General features: G+C 39.5%; 2 protein-coding genes across 2 annotated transcripts in view; one reads left to right on the forward strand and one right to left on the reverse strand.

Moving 5' to 3' along the window:
- Positions 1 to 6,452, forward strand: part of CEP120 (centrosomal protein 120) — a 79,611-nt gene extending 73,159 nt beyond the window's left edge. The window contains exons 21-22 of the mRNA XM_019469542.2: positions 5,854 to 5,986; positions 6,224 to 6,452. Coding sequence (XP_019325087.2) covers positions 5,854 to 5,986; positions 6,224 to 6,394 — 304 coding nt within the window. The 3' untranslated portion in view covers positions 6,395 to 6,452. The remainder of the gene's footprint in view (positions 1 to 5,853; positions 5,987 to 6,223) is intronic.
- Positions 1 to 17,102, reverse strand: part of PRDM6 (PR/SET domain 6) — a 286,639-nt gene that overhangs the window by 45,944 nt on the left and 223,593 nt on the right. The window contains exon 7 of the mRNA XM_053907531.1: positions 10,104 to 10,146. Within this exon, the coding sequence (XP_053763506.1) occupies positions 10,128 to 10,146 (19 nt within the window). The 3' untranslated portion in view covers positions 10,104 to 10,127. The remainder of the gene's footprint in view (positions 1 to 10,103; positions 10,147 to 17,102) is intronic.

Genomic DNA, 17,102 nt, shown 5'->3' on the forward strand with positions numbered 1-17,102 from the left:
TAATTTATGATTTCATGGCTAACTTTCAGAACAGCTTTTCGTGAGATTTGTTCTTAGAGAAACGACTACGGTAGTTTCCAGTTACCTAATTTTTCATGTCGAGCCAAAAGAGTCTATGTTGCACTTTAAAAAAGCCGTGTCCTGTTCATTTGAATATAGAGATCTCTCCAATTTTATTTAACTCATGTTAGATGGCCTGTGTTTTTAACTTGTAACTATTTGCCAAGGACAGGTTTGAAAACAGAAAACAGGATCGATGCAGAGAAGCCATAACACACACTGAATGACAAAAACAGTCATTTGTGTAAATAAAGTTCATACAGAGCAAACTTGTTTCAGCAAGTATTGAATTTCCAAATTTTCCGTGTGCTATTATCTTGCAGGAAGATGACAGTACTAGCTTTAAAAGGTCTTCTCTGCCCATCTCCTTCTCAAGATTGTGTAGTTTTCTTTTCTTGAAAAGAGGGATTTTTTTATCTTCCAGTAACACTGATGCTCATTGTTAACCCAAACCCTCTAATGTAACAGGCAAACAGACACAAAGGCCCGTGCTGAGAAAGGAGGAGTGAAAAACGGCTATTTTTTACTCCCCCTAATCTTAATCAGTCTTTTTAAAGTACACGAGATGAAATCATTGGATTTATGTAGTGCCCTGTCTATAGAAGCTTCTGAGAATTCCTATACAACGTCTTCTTCATGGCCAACATCTGTCCTCAGAGCAACACTTTCTACCTCCTTTTACAGGGTGCCCAAAAGGCTGGTTAGCAGATTCACAGATTATGTGAGTCTTAAAATACATGCTGTTTAAAATTTCCTGATTCCCAAATACAATAAATTTAAGTGTACTTCAGGAAATAGGTAACATTTACCGAGAACTTCCATAAAAGCAGAACAGGCTGTTGGGAAACATGAAAATAATTTTCCCTTGTTTTCAGGGAGGTGTATTTTTTGGAAAAGCAAAGCCCCAACACACATTATAGGTTTCATTTTGTTTCCTTAATAACAAAGTATTCATCTTCTAAAAACAACCCAGCAGTAAAAAACAGAAAGAAATTTCTGAATGAGAGAATATGGACTAGGTGAATCACAGCAGGAATCGGAAATATTAATTATGGTTAAACCTTTCTCTCTTTAACTCATGTCCCACGAACGGAACAGGAGTGTTGTTATTTCGGAAGGTCTCTGGTAAAATATTGTGACTGTGCCTTCACCTGCTTTGTGTGCTGTGTGTGACTGTTTTCAGACACTAGAGGGGGCCTCAGATTTAAAGAAACAAAAGGACTTTTCTCATCTGGTGTGTGGTTCACTTCGCCTTCTGTAAAGCCATCCTCTGGCTCTGTCACTTAACAAATAAAAGTCATAATCCGATGTCTCTTGGAGATCCCGAGCAGTCTGTTACTGTTGTTCCGCCACAGGGTCGGCAAGCACTCGGTACTCCCCGTCGAGTCACTTTGTGTTTTTGGTTTTTAAATGCTTACATCGCGGATGCTTTTCTGTCTCTTAAAATTGGGAACATCTGAAACTGTAAAACCTTTTCTGGAGTCCTTGAGCGACAGCCATTTCATATGTAAGTGTCCGTGAATGTGTTAACACTGGTCGCCTTACTGAGTTAGCATCAGTGTCGGGACTGGGAGTGTAACCACAGTAGATAAATATGTGGGGATTGGCGAACACGTTTCTCATTACTGCGCCCAGTGGCAGCCCTTCCATCCAATATTTTAGGGTGAAATAAAATTGACCTTTAGGTGTCCGTGGTCCCTCTACATGGAGAGAGTCTAGTTTCCCCGTCTGAGGCCGGCCTATCATGCACGGGAAGGGTGGGTCACATCTCCCAGGTCCATGCGGTGCCCCATCCGTGTAAGCGTGTAGAGTTCCCTTCCCAGTGTAGCCCGGTCATTTCTGTGTAGACCTCAGTTCCTGATGTGCCAGCAGATGTGGAAGTCTGAGTAGGATCGAAGGATGTATCAAGGCACTGCACAGACAGCTTGAGAAGACAACAGTCTCCTGTGACCACATGACTTTTCTGGCCCACTTACTACTGTGTCCAGCAACTGCCCGGCCTGAATCTCATCTCTCAGTTTCCACAACACATTGCCTGTTCTGGTCTGAAAAGGGGTCCGCTGGTAGCTCTGTGTGGAATTTTAAAATTTGGCCTCTTGCTATCACTTTGTCCAGCTTGACTGAATAGCTAACTTGATTGTTTTTTTTTTTTTTTTTTTTTTGCTGGTATAATTCACAACCATAAAATCACTGTGGTTTTTATTTTAGAGAGTGCACATGAGCAGGGGAGAGGGCGAGAGAGAGAGAGAGGGCGAGAGAGAGAGAGAGAGAGAGAGAGAGAGAGAGAGAGAGAATCTCAAACAGGCTCCACATTCCGCCCAGAGCCGGATGTAGGGCTCAGTCCCTGACCCTGGGATCATGCCTTGAGCCGAAATCAAGAGGCCATCCCTCAACCGACTGAGCCAGCCAGGCACCCCTGAAATTCACCAGTGTATAAAGTATACAATTCGGTGATTATTATATTCACACAGTTGTGCAACGATCACTAATTCTAAAACATTTCATTATCCTCACAAGAAACCCCATATGCATGAGCAAGTTCTTTGCCATTCTCCCCTCTGCCCAGTTCCTGGCAGCCGCTACTGTACCTTCTGTCACTGTGGAGTTGACTCTTGGGGACATTTCATATATCAAGTCCCAAAGTTGGTATTTAAAAAAAAAAATTTTTTTTTTAATGTTTGTTTATTTTCGAGAGAGACACAGAGTGTGAGTGGAGGAGGGGCAGAGAGAATCTGAAGCGGGTTCCAGGCTCTGAGCTGTCAGCACAGAGCCCGAGGTAGAGCCCTAACTCATGAACCACGAGATGGTGACCTGAGCCGAAGTTGGACGCTTAACTGACTGAGCCACCCAGGTGCCCCCCCAAAGTTGGTATTTAAAACTGGATATACTGGAAAACCCGAGGAATTTTTTATAGTCAGCTCCTATGGTATACAACATTTTATCAGATGTTGTATTAAATAATAGGCAGAAGGCCAAAATAAGGGTGTAACATTTGTCAGTCAATGAAGACAGCTCAACTCTTACTATCAGTCACCTACCAAAGCAGTCATGAGTAATAATAGTGAAAGGTGAGGGGCTCCTGGGTGGCTCAGTCGGTTACGCATCTGACTCCTGATTTCGGTTCACATCAGGTTCTCAGTTCCTGAGATGGAGCCCCATGTCAGGCTCTGTGCTGACACTGCAGAGCCTGCTTGGGATTCTCTCTGCCCGTTTCCCACTCGCATGCATGTGCTGTCTCTCGCTCCCAAAATAAATAAACTTAAAAACATCTTTATAAAAAATGTTTAAAAACCGTAAAGTTTGCCTCCGATCTGTCTACCCAGTGTTGTTATGCTGAACGTTTTCTACACCTGAGTTGCCCATCAAGCCATCCTTGAAGATCCCATCTTCTCATTCTCTGATCACGTGCACCGTTAGATGTCTGTTGCACCTTTCTTAACAAAATCCGGAGTGAAAATTAATGAAATTAATGACTGTGTTTCCATTTTGCCTTCCAAAGGTAAACTGGAGGATCCTTGAAACTTGTATTACGTTCAGGTTTTATAAAATTAATGTCTTGTCTTATAACAACAACAACAACAACAACAGAAAACCAGACAAAACAACACTGGCGTCTCATTTTGCAGATAGCCCAGACCACGGACGTAACAAATTGGAGACAGAACTTTTCACAGCGGATTTCTAGCTGCCTAAATTAGGCTTAGTAGTCTTATTACTGGTTGGGCTTACCAACTGATGAAGTAATTTGTGTGAGAGTGCTGAATAAAGTCTGGTTGAATAATTTTTCTTATGGCAGAATGTGCAAATTGAAGTCCATCTTTGATACTTGTGTTTTGGCAACTGTACCATTGGCATTGGAGCCCAGACTTTCCAGCCTTCCCTTTACTGCTCCCTGCTCTAGAGCAGTCCTTCTGCTTCCTCCTCTCTGCTTCCCTCGGCTTCCGTGATTCGGGAAACCAAGCCGTAACTCCTCTATCTTGGTGTAAATGGCACAGTCAGACAGGGTGGTGTGAGCACTTAAATTTCTCACTGAAACCAAAAGAATATAATACTGATCGTATTATATAGCCTCTATCTGGCATCAAGTTCGAATCCACTGTTGTTAGGAATGTAACTGTAAGAAGGCTGCTATATACTTAAATCTCACTTTATTTGCTTCTCTGGGGTTGTCCTCGTGTTTTCATTAGAAATGTTTTTACAGATGTAGGCTCTTCAGATATGAAGTTGCTCAAGTGGAGACGCACAAGTTTAGCTTTCAAATTAAAGGGGGGTAGAAATCTGCTTAGAAAGATTAATTTATAGATAATAATTTACTGACTGATACGTTAATGCACAGGGATCCCTAGGGGCTTTTAAAGATGTAGTCATTATATTCTTAAGGTTTCTAGGAATGTTAAACCTGTCATTCATAATAGGAGAGAACTAAAAAGAGGCCCATTTATAATTTCTTTTTGGAAACATTTCATCCACAAATTCATAGACAAATATTTTTTCTTTTCCAAGTAAACTAATAGTTGGACAGCACAATCCTTTTCTTAACATGTTAACTAGTTGAAAGCATGCAGACACAGTGGATGAATGCTGAGTTTTCCTCAACATTTTATATTAAAACTTGGCCAGAGAAAAAGAAATATTGCTGCAAAATCTTAACTTTGGCATTACTATAAATTTCTGTGAATGCAAACCCCATACTGAGGAGTCTGAGCCTGGTAGGTTTGCAGTATTTTAAGCTCTTCTTCAGCAAATTCTTCTATTAGTGAGTAGACTGAATAGGATTCAGAGCTTTAAAGAACGAGTAGTTCCAGCTGTAGGACTTCTTTCCGTCATGTGAAAAATCAACACGTGGCCACTACCATTTCCATCTGTTTTCTTGAGAGAACTTTGGGATTTCGGACAAGACCGTTATTCTATTACCTGAGTTCAGTTCAGATTCGGTGCAAAATGAGATGCCCTGAAGAAGACAGACTGTCAAATCAAGAATGTGAGGCATGAATATTGAGTAGCTATCTTCAGTCATGCTGTTTAGATTGGATGAGATAGGGTTGCAGACTGGTATCTTCACCTGACTGTTGCCCTGAGGAAGGAAATTTCAGTTCCTGGCTTAGCTTCATTGTTGGCAGATGAGATTAATGGTCTTCTCTTGGTCTCTGACACAAGTTTATTTAGGTAACTAACTGAAATTTGTAAAATGTCCCCAAAGAAAATAAAGGTACCGAATGGGTGGGGCTCCTGGGTGGCTCAGTCGGTTAAGTGTCCAACTTTGGCTCAGGTCATGATCTCACAGTCCGTGGGTTTCAGCCCTGCATTCGGCACTGTGCTGACAGCTCAGAGCCTAGAGTTTGCTTCAGGTTCTGTATCTCTCTCTCTCTCTCTGCCCCCACTCTCAAAAATGAATAAACATTTTTAAAAAAATGTTTTTAAAGGTACCAAATGGGAAATCTTTTTATAAATAGTCTTCAGAAGTGCTTTAGACCACAGACTTTTTTTGCCAATAAAAATTATATTTGCCAGCCCAGTTTCGGCCTTCCGTCAGTCCATCGTCAACCCACACTCCTCTCCGTTATCTCTCTGCATGTGCGTGTTTACCAGGAACAAAGGACACCCAAAATGTGTCTTTAAAAGGTTCTTTTAAAAATCCACAAAAAGGAAAAGAGAGGAGAAGGAGAAAGAGCAGCAAGAAGTTCATGCCCCAATTTTGTCCTTGGGTCGACCTTTGTTCGTTCTCAGGTCTACAAGGTGGCCAGTGGTTCTGCTGGCTCTTTTATTCATTTGAACCTCAGTGTCCTTGTCCAGATCTACAGGGAGATGTCTGGAATCCAACACACAGACGCAGACGCACAGACGCAGGAGGAGCAAATGGCAGCCTAGTCTCTTGTTGCCTGAAGCCCCACGTGAAATTTGCCGTGTCCGTGCCACTGCCTTCAGGGTGCGTATGAGCTGAGCAAGTCCCGGTGGCATGTCCTTCTACCAAAGAGAATAATCTGCCCCTTCTACTGAGTTCAGATGAACTGAGGTAGTCATCGTGATTATGTATATTTATATTTTCTTATATTTGTGTATCTGTACATTATTACGTTTACATAGGCGTTTGTAAACTGGGAATCCTTCGTTTAGTGTAATACTCTATTCAGTTACATATAAATTCGTAACTATTCTATCTCAGAGATTAGACCTTTCATGGGTATTCGTGAACCGTGGAGGGGACAGTGGGCCTCTATTCCCTTTACCAATCAACAGCCAAGAACGGACAGAAGACCAGTTCTGCATTATGTTCTTGAGCCTTGTCTGCACTCACTATTCTACCTTTCCTATGATGACTCTGCATCCTGGCTAGTGAAGTTAACCAAAACTTCCAATCACAGGATTCTTAACAAAAGCTCTACTAATGCTTATTGATTTTATGGCAAAAAGGACTTTTCTCAGATTAAGAGTATTTGGATACCAAGGGTAATATCAGAGCTGTTTGAAATACATGCTCAGTTTAGTCAAACTACATCAGCTTAGCTGCTAGTCACATTGAAACTTCAGAGGGAACTATGTGAAAAAAACAGATAGTTAATACTCTACTGTATACTTGAAATTTGCTCAAATAGCAGATCTTCAACGTTCTTACCACACACACACTCACGTACACATGATAACTATGTGAGGCGATGGATTGATTATGGTAATCACTTCACAGTGTATGTACCTATCAAATCATTACACTGTATACCTTGTATATGATTTTGTCGATTATAACTCAAACTGGGAAGAAAAAGAAAGGCATCCAAATTATAAAGGTATGAGTATCTGTTTACAGATGATGTAACTGATTACCTTAAAAAAAAATCCAAAGGAATCTACAAAACTACCACCAGGACTACTAAGTCGGTTTTGCAAGGTTGGAAAATCCAAGATCAACATGTAAAAATCTACAAACATCAGTTGTATCTGTATATACTACCAGCAAACAATCCCCACAGCATAAAAATATGCAACACTTAGGTATAAATGGGACACACATTTGAAAGACCTACATAGATACAACTAAAACACCACTGAGACAACCTAAGTAAGTAAAGAAACATGACGTCCACTTAGGTCAGAAGAGTCTGTACTGCTAAGGCGTCACTCTCCCCCAGTTGATCTACACATTTAGCATAATTCCTATAAAAATCCCATCATGGTTCTTTTGTTATTGTTGAAATTGAGACAGTGAATCTAAAATTTACATTGAAATCAGAGAAGACCCTGAACTCACCTCCTCCACCAAGGCACCAAACGTACACATATTTATTGTAGAGGAATTCCTCCTGAAGAAGAACTGACTGAACAGCTTCCAAACGACAAAAGACAGACCCCGCAGAGAACTGCAGGAGAGCTGGAGACACAGTTGCGAGAACACCCACCCTGATGCTGCAAAGCGCAGTAAGGAGGGATGGTACTTTGAGACACGGAGCAGAACTGTTTGCCCTGGGGCACAGGAGAAAGAGCCCTGGTTTCACAGGGTAACTGGAATATAAAAGAACCAGCCCTGAGGAGCTGTTGGAACTCTCTGGATCAGAGGGGCTTCCTTTCCCCCTCCACCTTGAGAGTGTGGAGGAGAGTGGGGTCTGCGAGCCCGGGCTGGCCTGCCACCTCGGTAAATCCCAAGCCCCCAGCCTGCCCCAACCCGAGCCATCCCACCAAGGTGACCTCAGCATGGTGAACACTTCAGCACCTCTGGTCAGTGCTCATTACAGTGCTCACCTTGACTCCAGTCCCCGTGCCGGGGTACCCCCCGAACTGAGCACCCCAGGACACCACAGCCTGCACTCCAGCTTCAGCTGTCCTGCCAGAGTGTCTTTTGTGCAGACAGCCCCAGGAAGGCCCTGGCCCATGCCCCCCACATCTCCAGTCATCCCACCAGAACAGCCCCAGCATGGAGTGCCCCAGGACTCCCAGCCCACAGCAGCCACAGCTCCAACTGGCCAGCTACAGTCACGAGGCACACAATCTACACAGGGGACCATCATACACAGGCATTCCTCTAAGTTTAGGACAGTAGCTGTTCTTCCTAATTCATAGAAATACACACAGGAAGTCAAGCAAAATGAGGACACAACAGATGTGTGCCAAACAAACGGGACAAAACCTCAGAAAAACAACTAAAAAGAACAGAGGCAAACAATCTACCTAATAAATAGTCCAAAGTAATGGTCATGAAGATGCTCACCAGGCTGGAGAGAAGAGGGGATGAACTACAGAGAACAACTAGATGAAGTAAGAACTTCAACAAAGAGATTAAAAAATATATTGGGGTGCCTGGGTGGCTCTGTCGGTTGGGCGTCAGACTTCAGCTCAGTTCATGATCTCACAGTCTGTGAGTTCAAGCCCTGTGTCAGGCTCTGTGCTGACAGCTCAGAGCCTTGAGCCTGCTTCGGATTCTGTTTCTCCCTCTCTCTCTGCCCCTCCCCTGCTCATGCTCTCTCTCTGTCTCAAAAATAAATAAAAACATTTTTAAAAAATTAAAAAAAATATGTTAAAAAGAACCAAAGTTGAAGAATATAATAACTAAAATGAAAAATACAGCAGAGGGAATCAATAGCAGAGTAGAGGATGCACAAGAATGGATCTGCAATCTGGAAGATAGGCTTATGGAAAGCACCCAAGCTTACAGCAAAGAGGGGAAAAAAAAATAACTAGGATGGGTTAAGAATCTCTTGGACAACATCAACTGAATAAACATTGACACTACAGGAATTCCAGAAGGAGAAGAGACAGAGAAAGGGGCATGAAACTGATTTTAAGAAACAACAGCTAAAAACTTACTGAACCTGGGAAAGGAAACAGACATCCATGTTCAGGAAGCATGAGGGTACGAAACAAGGAACCCAAGAAGGTCCACACGATGACTCAGATTTGAAATGCCAAAGATTAACGATAAACAGAATTTGAAAAGCAACAAAGAAAGAAGCTCTTGGTGAAGGGCTAGGGAAACCCTATAAGACTATCAGCTGATTTCTCAGCAGCAACTCTGCAGGCCTCAATGGAGTGACGCAAGATACTCAAAGTGCTGAAAGGGAAAAACCAACAACCAAGAATACTGTACTCAACAAGGTTATCATTCAGAATTGAAGGAGAGAAAGGGTTTCCTTAGACCATGAAAAGTTAAAGAAGATGTTCACCATTCAACTGGTCTTACAAGAATTGTTAAAGGGATTTCTTTAATGGGAAAAGAAAAGGCCATAATTACCAGAAAATTATACAACTAAAAAATTTTTTCAGTAAAAGCAAATATACAATAAAAGTAGTAAAGCAATCACTTAGAAAACAAGTATAAACGTTAAAAGACAAGAGTAGTAAAATCATTTATACCTAAAAAATTAGTTAAGGGACTCACAAAATACAAAGATGTAGGAAAAAAGAAAATCTATACATAAAACGTGGAGGAGTAAAAATGAAATTCTCTTAGAACATGTTCAAACCTAAGTGACCGTCAACTTAATATAAGCTGCTATATACTTAGAATGTTATTTATGAACTTTGTGGTAACCATAGGTCAGAAACCTGTAATCAATACACAAACTCAGAAAGTCAAGTGTAACCCTAAAGATAGTCATTCATCACAAAGCTAGAGCAAGAAAATGAACAGAGAAGAATTACAAAAACAATCAGAAAACAATTAGCAAAATGGCAAATGCTCTAAATGTAAATGGTCTAAATGCTCCAATGAAAAAACATATGGGGTAACTAAATGGATTTAAAAATCAAGACTCTTTGTTACCTACCAGACTCACTTCAGACCTAAGGACACATATACACTGAAAATAAAGGGATGGAAAAAGATATTCCATGCAAATGGAAGCAAAAAAAAAAAAAAAAAAAAAAGCCATGGTAATAATACTTATTTTACACAAAATGGACTTTAAAACAAAGACATGCATTATATAATGATAAGGGGTCAATTAAACCTAAGGGTGTAATAATTGTAATTATCTATGGACCCAACAACGAAGCACCCAAAACATAAAGCAAATATTAACAGACATGAAGGGAAAAACTGACAGTAATATACTCACAGTTAGAAGACTTGAACACCCCACTTACATCGAAGGATAGGACCTGCAGGCAGAAAATTGAACAGTATCCTTGAACATCATATTATACCAGCTGCATTTAACAGATGTATATAAAACATTCCATCTAAAAACAATAGAATACATGTTCTTTTCAAGTACACAAAGAACATTCTCCAGGGTAGATCACATGTGAGACCACAAAGAGTCTTCATATATTTAAGAAGACTGAAATTGTATCATGTGTCTTTTCCAACTACAGCACTATAAAATTAGAAATGAATTACAAGGAAAAACAAAACTTGAAGAACTACAAACACATGGAAGCTAAACAACATGCTCCTAAAGACCCAATGGACCAACAAAAAAGCAAAGAGGAAATTTAAAAAACAACAAAGACGGGGTGCCTGGGTGAATCAGTTGGGTGAGTATCAGATTCTTGATTTTGGCTTGGCTCATGATCCCAGGGTTGTGGGATCGAGCCCTGCAAAGGGCTCTGCACTGAGTGTGGAGCCTGCTTAAGATTCTCTCTCCCTCTGCCCCTCTCCCCTGCTCATCCACTTGTTCTCTAAATATAAAGAATAAAACATCCTTAATACATATATACATACATATATGAAGATAAATGAAAATGGAAACACAAGGGCCCAAAATCTTTTGGATCCAGCAAAACCTGTGCTAAGTGGGAAATTTACAGTGATACAAGAAACAATAAAAATCACAAGTACACAATCTAACTGTACACCTAAAGGAGCTAGAAAAGAACAAATAAAATCCAAAGTTACTAGAAAGAAGGAAATAATAAAGATCAGAGCACAAATAAATTAGAAACTTAAAAAACAGTAGAAAAGATCAGTGAAGCCAAGAACTGGTTCTTTCAAAAGATAAACATAACTGATAAACCTTTGGCCAGACGCAGCAAGAAAAAATGAGAGAGGACCCAAATAATAAAATCAGCGATGAAAGAAGAAAAGTAATAACCAACACCACACACACACACACACACACACACAAACGAAGGATTATCAGTACTACAGAAAATCATATACAAGCAAATTGGACAGCCTAGAAAAAGTGGATAAATTCCTGGAAACACACAATCTTCCAAAACTGAATCAGGAACAAACAGTAATTATGAAAGGTGCAAAAACTAATAAGAAACTGAATCAGTAACCAAAAATTCCCAAAGAACAAAAGTCCAGAACCAGATAGATTCATAGGAGAGTTCTACCAAACATTTAAAGAAAAGTGAATAATCATTCTACTCAAACTATTCCAAAAAATAGAAAAGGAAGAAAAGTTTCTAAATACATTCTATAAGGCCAGCATTACCATTATACTAAAACCAGACAAAGATGCACACATGAAGGAAGGAAGGAAGGAAGGAGGGGAGGGAAGGGGAGGGGAGGGAAGGGAGGGAGGAAGGAAGTTAGAAAAATTACAGGTCAATATCCCTGATAAATATGGATGCAAAAATCCTCAACAAAATATTAGCAATCGACATTCAAAAATACATTAAAGGGATCATTCCCCACAATCAAGTGAGATTTATTTCTGGGATGCAAAGATGGTTCAATATTCACAAGTCAATCAATGTTATACGTGACATTAACAAAATGAAGCACAAAAATCATATGATCATGACAAATAATATAGAAAATTCATTGAACTAAATTCAACATCTTTTCAGAATAAAAACTCTCAACTAAGTGAGCTTACAGGGAACATATGTCAACATAATTAAGGTCATATATGAAAACCCAAAGCTAACATCACACTCATTGATGAAAAACACAGAGCTTTTCCTCTAAGGTGAGGAATTAAGGCACTTGCCACTTGTACTCAACATAGTACTGGAAGCCGTAGCCATAGTCATCAAACAAGCAACAAAAGGCACCCAAATTGGTAAGGAAGAAGTAAAACTCAGTATTTGTGGATGACATGATACAATACATACAAAACCCTAAAGATGCCACCAGAAAACTATTAAAATAAATTCAGTATAGTTTCAGGGTACAAAATTAACATACAGAAATAATCTGTTCTGAATCTATACCCTAATGACAAAGTGGCAGAAAGAGACACTAAGAAAACAATCTCATTTATAATTGCACCAAAAATAATATAATACCTAGGAATAAACTTAACCATGGAGGTGCAAGACCTGTACTCTGAACATGATAAAACCCTGACGAAAGCAATTGAACATGACTCAAATGCAAAGACATACTATGCTCACGGACTGGAAAAGTTTATATTATTAAAATATCCATACCACCCAGATCAATTTACAGATTCAATGCAATCTTTACCAAAACACCAACACCATTTTTCACAGAACTAAAACAAGTAAAAGTAAAATATGCATGGAACCACATAAGACTCTTCAGAGCCAAGCCGAATTTGAGGAAAAAAGAATGAAACTAGAGGTACCAAAATCCTGTATTTCAAGATGTACTACCAAGTTATAATAATTAAAACAGTATGGTACTGGCACCAAAATAGACACATAGATCAAAAGAACAAAATAGCCCACAAATAAACCAACAATTTTAGGTTCAATTAATCTTAAAAAAGGAGGCAAAAACAAGCAATGGGAAAAGATGTCTCCTCAACACATAATGCAAACAGTGGACAACTACATGCATAAGAATGAAACTGGACCACTTTCTCACACCATACACAAAAATAAATTCAAAATGGATTTAAAGACCTAAATGTGAGACCTGAAATATACAATTCCTAGGAAAAAACAACTCAGTAATCTGTGTGACAATGATCTTACCAACACTTTTCTAGTTTTTAAAGTTTATTATTTTGAGAGAGAGAGAGAGAGAGAGAGAGAGAGAGAAAGAGAGAACGTGAGTAGGGGAAGTGCAGAGGGACAGAGAGAATCCCAAATAGGGTCTGCACTGACAGTGAGGAGCTCGAACTCATGAACTGTGAGATCATGACCTGAGCCAAAATTGAGAGTTTGACACTTAACTGACTCAGCCACCAAGGTGCCCTGCAACATTTTTCTAGATCTGTCTTCTCAGGTAAGGGAAACAAAAGTAAAACTATTGGGACTGCATCAAAATAAAAAGCTCCAGCACAGCAAAGGAAACCATCAACAAAATGAAATGGCAGCCTACTAAATGGGAGAAGATATTTCCAAGATAAAAGGATAACATCCAAAATATAAAAAAGAACTTATATAGCTCAACAGCAAACAATAAAAATAATCCAATTTTAAAATGAGTAGTGGACCTGAATAGACATTTTTCCAAAAAAGTCATACATGTGTCCAACAGATGAATGCAAAGATGCTTAATGTCTCTCATCGTTAGAGAAATGGAAATCAAAACCACAATGAGATACCACCGTACCCATGTGAGTATGGCTAGGATGAAAAAGACAAGACATAACAAGTGTTGGTGAGGATGAGGGCAAAAAGGAACCCTCATTCACGGAAAATGTATATCGTGAAGCCACTGTGGAAAAAACAAGATGGAGGTTTCTCAAAAACTAAAATCAGAAATACCATATGATCCAGTAATTCCACCAGTGTGTATTTAGCCAACAAAAACACTAATTTGAAAAGATTTATGTACTCTTACTTTTCTTGCAGCACTGTTACAAAAGTCAAGATAAGGGAGCAACCTAAGTGTCCATCCATAGGTGATGGGTAAAGATGTGTTGTATACACGCTCTCTGGAATATTACTCAGTCATCAAGAAGAATGAGATTTTGTCATCTGCAACAACGTGGATGGACCCAGTGGGTATCATGTTAAAGGAGCTAAGTCAGACAGACATAAACCATATCATTTTGCTTATTTGTCAAATCTAACAAACAAAGAAACAGAAACAGACCTACAAATACAGAGTAGAGAACAAACTGAAGGGTACCAGAGGAATGGGGACAGTGGGCAAAATGGGTGATGGGGAGTGGGAGGTACAGGCTTTCAGTTATGGAATGAATAAGTAGCAGGGAGGAAGGGAATAGCATAGGGAATACAGTAAAAGGTACTGCAATAGTGTTGTATCGTGAGAGATGGTACCTATACTTGTAGAAAGCAGAGAATAAGGTATAGACTTGTGGAATCAGTAGGTTGTACAACCGAAATGAAATACTGTGTGTCAACTATACTTTAATAAAAAATATATACCGAAAAAATATATAAGGAACATGACTCAATAGCAAAACCCCTGCAAGTAATCCAATTTAAAAACAAGAAAAGGACCTGAATAGACACTTTTCCAAAGAAGACCTATAAATGGCCAAGAGGTGCTCAACATCACTAATTAGTGAAATGTAAATCAATGATAGATAAACAATGATCTATCGTCTCACACGGGTCACAATGGCTGGTATCAAAAAGGAGAGGTACTTGTGATGCCTGGGCGCTGACAGCATGGAGCCTGCTTGGGATTCTCTCTCTCCCTCTCTCTCTCTGCCTCCGCCCCCCCCCCACTCTCTTTCTCTCAATATAAATAAATAAACTTAAAAAAAAAAAAAGATGAGATACCAGATGTTTGTGACAATGTGGAGAAAAGGGAACCCTCGTGCTCTGTGGTGGGAACATAAATCAGTGCAGCCACTATGGAAAACACTAAGGAGGTTCCTGAAAAAAATGAAAAACAGAACTACCATAGGAGCCAGCATTCCATTTCTGGGTACATACTTAACAAAAATGAAATCCCTATCTCGAAGAAAAAAAACCTGAATATTCATGGCAACATTACAATAGCTAATGCATGGAAGCAACCTAAGTGTCCATCAACAGATGAAGATTACTTAGCCATAAAAAGGAAGGAAATTCTGCCATTTGCAGCAACATGAATGAAACGTGAGGTTATTATGCCAAGTACCATAAGTCAGGCAGATAAAGACAAGTATTCTATCTGACTTATATGTGGAATCTAAGAAAATCGACGGCACAGAAACAGACTGCTGGTTGCCAGGGGTGGTAGAAATGGGGAAAGGTGGTCAAAGAGTACAAACATTCAGTTACAAGACAGGTAAGCCCTGGGGACGTAATGTACAGCATGGTGACCACAGTTAACGACAGTGCATTGTGTATTTGAAAGTTTCGAAGAGTAGATTTTAAAAGTTCTCACCACACGCAAAAAATCATTACGTGAAAGTGATGGATGTGTTCACTAATCCTCTTGTGGCAATCATTTTGCAATATATATATGTCTATCAAATCATTATGTTACCTTAAACTTACACAATAGGTTATATGTGAATTACATCTCGATGAAGTAGAAAAGTCCAAAAATTTAACTCAAAATGGTTTGTAGATCTAAATGTAAAATCTACAACTATAAAACTTCTCAAGGAAAACATGGGAGAATACTTTTGTCGTTTTCAGTTAGACAAAGATTTCTTACATATAACATCAAAAGCACAATCCATAAAAGAATAAATTGGTATTAGAACTCCATCAAAATTAATAACCCTGTTCTTCAAAAACACTGGTTAGAGAGTGATAGGAAGAAAAAGCCACAACTTGGAGGAAAACACTTGCAAATCGTGTATCTGAATCAGAGTGTGTATTTAGAACATATAAACGGCTCTTACAAGTCGATAAGAAACTCAGTTTTTAGAAAGATAAGACATCTGAACAAATGCTCACTCAGAAAGATCTATGAATGTCCAATAAGTGAATACAAAGAGGTTCATTATTATTAAGTATGAAAATGGAAATTAAAACCATAGTGAGCTACTAGTACACAACAATTAGAACGACTAAAATTCAACAGACCCAATAGACTGCCCATTCTTCTCCTAGGTGAAATAAAACATATGTCCCACAAAGACTTGTATATGAATGTTCATAGGACCGTTATTTGTAGCCAGATGGGAAGCAGATTGAATGTTCATCAACCGAATGAGCAAACGGGCATAGCTATCCAGTGGAACACTACTCCACAATAATCAGTTTCCTGATACAAGGAACAAGGATGAATCTCGAAATAATTATCAAAAGTATATTCAGAGACTACAAGAAATGCAACAAAAAAGGAGCCCACAGGTAATGTCTATATTTATAGAGAGTTCTGGAAAGCAAAGATTCATCTCCAGTCACAGAAAGCAGATCCATTAGTATTGGGGTGCAAGGGACGGGAAGGGGCAGCACAGAGGAATTACAAAGTAGTACAAGAAGGAGTGTCTGGCTGGCTCAGTCAGTAGAGCATGTGACTCCTGATCTCAGGGCTGTAAATTCCAGTTTGGGGGCGGAGATTACTTAACAACAAACAAAACAAAGGGCTACAAGGAAACTTTTTGTAGTATTGGATACAATCATTATTTTGACGTGATGGTGTCACAGATTTACACATATCAAAACTTTTCTGATTGTATGCTTTAAGTACACACTTTTATATCAATGTCTTTTTTTTAAGTTTATTTTATGTTTATCTTTTTAAGTTTATTTATTTTGATAGAGATAAAGACAGAGCAAGTGGGTGAGGGGCAGAGAGAGAGGGGGAGAGAGAATCCCAAACAGGTTCTGTGCACAGCCAGCACAGAGCCCAATGTGGGGCTCAAACTCACAAAACTGTGAGATCATGACCTGAGCTGAAATCAAGAGTCAGATGCTCAAATGACTGAGCCACCCAGGGGTCCCTCAACATGTTTTGATAAGTTGTTAAACTTAAAAACAAAAATTTTTATATTAACATAATAGCTGCAGGGGTGCCTGGGTGGCTCAGGTGGTTAAGTGTCTGACTTCTGCTCAGCTCATGATCTCGTGGTTCATGAGTTCGAGCCCCGCATCGGGCTCTGGGCTGAGAGCTCAGAGCCTGGAGCCTGCTTCGGACGTTGTGTCTCCCTCTCTCTCTGCCCCTGCCCTGCTCGTGCTCTGTCTCTGTCTCTGTCTCTCAAAAACAAACATTTAAAAAATAATAGCTACCATGGTATTCTTTGTTGTCTGTTCAACTGTATTTAGTTCTTATTATTTAATGCAGTGGTAATAGATTTGTTCAGCCCTATTAGGGCATGTACTTTTCCATC

This window comes from Panthera pardus, unplaced genomic scaffold, assembly GCF_024362965.1.
Source record: "Panthera pardus isolate Hobbes unplaced genomic scaffold, ASM2436296v1 HiC_scaffold_2, whole genome shotgun sequence".
Taxonomy (NCBI): domain Eukaryota; kingdom Metazoa; phylum Chordata; class Mammalia; order Carnivora; family Felidae; genus Panthera; species Panthera pardus.